The following is a 3,398-nucleotide window of genomic DNA, read 5'->3' as shown; positions in this document are numbered from 1 at the left end:
ACACTCGCAATTCTCCTTCTCCCGCAGTAGCCCCCCCCCACCGCCCCCCAACAGCCGCCTCCCTGCCGCGCCCGCAGCGCTCCCGCCGCTGCACCTCGGCCATGGCGACCCCGCACCTTCCGCCCGAGCCGCCCACCGCGTCCAAGCCCGAGCCCGAGCTCGAGCTCGAGCCCGCGGCCCCCAGGCGCGGCGCGCTCTTCCGCCTGAGCGCTTCCATCGACGGCGCCATGCGCGCTTTCTTCTTCCGCCTGGGCTACTGGGTTGCCGCCAACCCGTTCAAGACCGTCCTGTTCTCGCTGCTGGTCGTCGCGGCCACGCTCGCCGGCATGCTGCGCTTCCGCTCCGAGTCGCGCGCCGCAGAGCTTTGGGTCCCGCAGGGCACCGTTGCCCTCAAGAACCAGGCCTACGTCGAGCAGCGCTACGGACAGACCGTGCGCGCTTCCACCATCGCCTTCGTCCAGAAGGAAGGCGGCGCCAGCCTCGCCACCAGGGACGCCTTTTTGCAGATGCTCGACGTCGCTAGTGCCGGCTACTACCTCGTTGCCGACCCTATCAACGACGAGGAAGGCGCCGATGGCACGCCCATCACGTATGAGGAGCGCTGCTTGGAGACGAAGGATGCCGCCGGCAATGTCATTTGTCGCACCAACTCCGTCTTCAACCTGTTCTATGACGTGGACAATGTTGTCAAGCTGGAGAACGGCCGCGTTGACTTTTTCGCCACGGTGCGTGTCAGGATTGAGTCCCTCTCCGACGCTGAGATTAAGCGCGTGCTTGACGACCCACCGCCAGTCAATTTTGATGACTCGCCCTTCAACGCCGACGAGATCATCGGCAAGGAGAATGGCGCCGTTAGGATTTTGATGTACACCCAGCTCGCGAACAACAAGCAAATCGTCGAAGGAGGCGAACTCATCGACAAGGAGGCCGAGAAGCTCGAGGAGAACTGGACCGTCCTGCTGCTGGAGGGCACCCCGCTGCTGAACGGGAGGGTGCTCGACTGGTATGTCGAATCGCTCTGGTCGCAAGGCGACTCGCTGGCAGAGGCCCTGACAGGTGACTTGCCCATGCTGGCCATCGGCTTCGTGCTCCTCGGCGTCTACATCGTCTTATTCCTCGGCGACTTTCACGCTGTCCGCTCGCACATGCTTCTCGCCCTCGGCGCCATTGCCACCACCGGGCTTGCGCTGGGCGCGTGTTTCGGCATCTCCTCCGCCCTCGGCATGTTCTTTGGCCCGGTGCATCAGATTCTCCCGCTTCTTATCGTCGGTATTGGTATCGACGACTGCTTCCACGTGACCCGTGCCGTCGATGAGGTCAACCAGAAGGAGTCCAACCACGGAAAGTCCGTGCAGCAGAAGATTGCTCTTGCGCTGAGCCAGTCGGGCACTGCCATCACAGTCACTTCCTTTACCAACGTCGTCGTCTTTTTGCTCAGTGCTATTTCTAAATTACCCGCGCTTCGATTCTTCTCGTTGTGGGCCGCGGTGGGTATCTTCGCGGCTTGGGGATTTGCTGTCACATTCTACACTGCCTTGGTCACTTTCGACCTCCGCAGGCAGGATGCGAAGCGCCGAGACTGCTGCCCTTGTTTCCCGCCAGTGCAGGAAGTGAAGGAACTCAATTGGTTCAAAAAGCCTGCCGGAGGGTTCAGCCGCTTCTTTGGAAACACCTTTGGTCCGCTCATCACAAGGCCCATTGTTCGCATAGTTTTGCTCGTCCTGTTTGTCGCGGGTCTTGCGGCCTGCAGTTATGGTGCATCGCAGTTGTATCTCAAATTCGAATTCGCGTTCTTCTATCCCAGCGGGTCGGCACAGAGAGAGTATCAAGATCAGATTGACAAGTACTTCAAACTTGGCAGTCCGACAAATATCTATGTTCGAGACAGAGACTTGTCCACGAGAGAAAACCAGCTAAGCCTCTTAGAGCTTTGTAAGAGCGATGGGGTAATCGCCAAGAACGAGTGGATTCAGGGAGATACTCTTGACTGCTGGTACAATGCTTTCCGGAACGAGAATGGTGTTGAGGGAGATGATGCTGTTGTCGATCCGCAAACATTTGCGGACCGCGTAGCAAGATTCCTAGAGGATCCCCTATACTCTCGATATTCAAGTTCCATTCTCTTAAAGGATGAAAAGGTCGAGGGCTGCAAGTTTTCGGTACAATACATTTTCTTGGACACCAATGACGATGAGATCTCGTCACTAGAGAGTGTGCGTGAGGCTGCTGATTCGGTTGGCTTCGGAAACGCTGTCGACGAGGCACCGGCCGCATTCCCTTACATCTTCTTTGATACCTTTTCTGAACAATATGCTGCTCTCCCAGGCGAGATTGGAATTTCTCTAGGTCTCGCATCCCTAGCTGTGGCAATTGTGTGCCTCGTCTTGATCGGACACCCGCTTGTTGCTCTGATCAGTGTTGTGGTCGTAGGCATCATTATCATTGACGTGCTGGGGTTGACGTACTTTTCGGGCATTAACCTTAGCTCTGTAAGTGTCATCACTCTTGTGCTTTGCACCGGTATCGGTGTCGATTTCGTTGTTCACATCGCTCGTTCATTCTTGGAACAAGTAGGCACACGAACTGAGAGAACTATCAAGGCTTTGGAGACAATGGGTCCTCCAGTGTTCTACGCCGGATTTTCAACATTCCTAGCCATCATTGTACTGTCGGGTGCCAGGTCTTACATCTTTCAAGTCATTTTCAAGGGATTCTTATTTCTGATCATTATGGGATTCCTTCACGGGTTGATTCTTTGTCCGATTCTGCTGTCCCTTGTAGGACCCGCGAGCTTCTACGCTGACGAGGCAGATAAGGAAAACGCTGAGAGAGTACTTGAGGAGCGCATTGTTGGGCGCCAGGGTGCTGCAGACGAAAAGCTAGAACGAAGGGACGAGGCCACCGAGGAGGAAAGTGTGTAGGCACGGCCGGCAGGAACAGCTCCTACCCTGCTTGTGGTCTGTTATGCACCGTTTCCGTTCTCTCCGTTTACATCAATGATCTCTGGGGCTTTTACAAATATGGTTTCTTTGATAATGTAGATGTTGGATCATTTCGAAATCCCTCGTTAAGCACGGAGTTAATCAGGACAGTGTCTATGTAGAATGAAGCAGTTTTTTGTAAATGCTATTGTACGAGTAATAATCGTTTGATGTAACAGGGGCCCTTATTGCTGTTTCTCACGAACGTAACGACAAAGTGATCCAAAGACTTCTCCTCTTACTCTCTCACTCTCTCATATGCAGATGTCGAAGATAGTTTTTTTCTTTTCCTTTCACACAACTTCAGCCGTACCACAGAGCCAGCTAACATTTATCGCCTGATTCACAATCTGAATATCGGCTTGGGGGTCTTGGGAATCATTTGCAGTGTAACCGGTTCGCTTTCTATTTCAAAAA

The 3,398-nt window shown here is 54.4% G+C and overlaps 1 protein-coding gene; it reads left to right on the top strand.

Annotated features, from left to right (window-relative positions):
* The first annotated feature begins 101 nt into the window (after positions 1 to 101).
* CHC_T00001760001 (hypothetical protein) lies at positions 102 to 3,157 on the top strand. XM_005712742.1 is given in 2 exon segments: positions 102 to 2,921; positions 2,922 to 3,157. 1 exon segment carries the CDS (start codon positions 102 to 104, stop codon positions 2,919 to 2,921), a length of 2,820 nt encoding a protein of 939 aa, XP_005712799.1. The 3' UTR covers positions 2,922 to 3,157.
* The last annotated feature ends 241 nt before the right edge of the window (positions 3,158 to 3,398 follow it).

The sequence above is a fragment of the Chondrus crispus genome, genomic scaffold, assembly GCF_000350225.1.
Source record: "Chondrus crispus Stackhouse genomic scaffold, scaffold_112, whole genome shotgun sequence".
Taxonomy (NCBI): Eukaryota; Rhodophyta; class Florideophyceae; order Gigartinales; family Gigartinaceae; genus Chondrus; species Chondrus crispus.
Note: the sequence above shows the minus strand (reverse complement) of the source record. Positions and strands in the feature narration are given on the sequence as shown.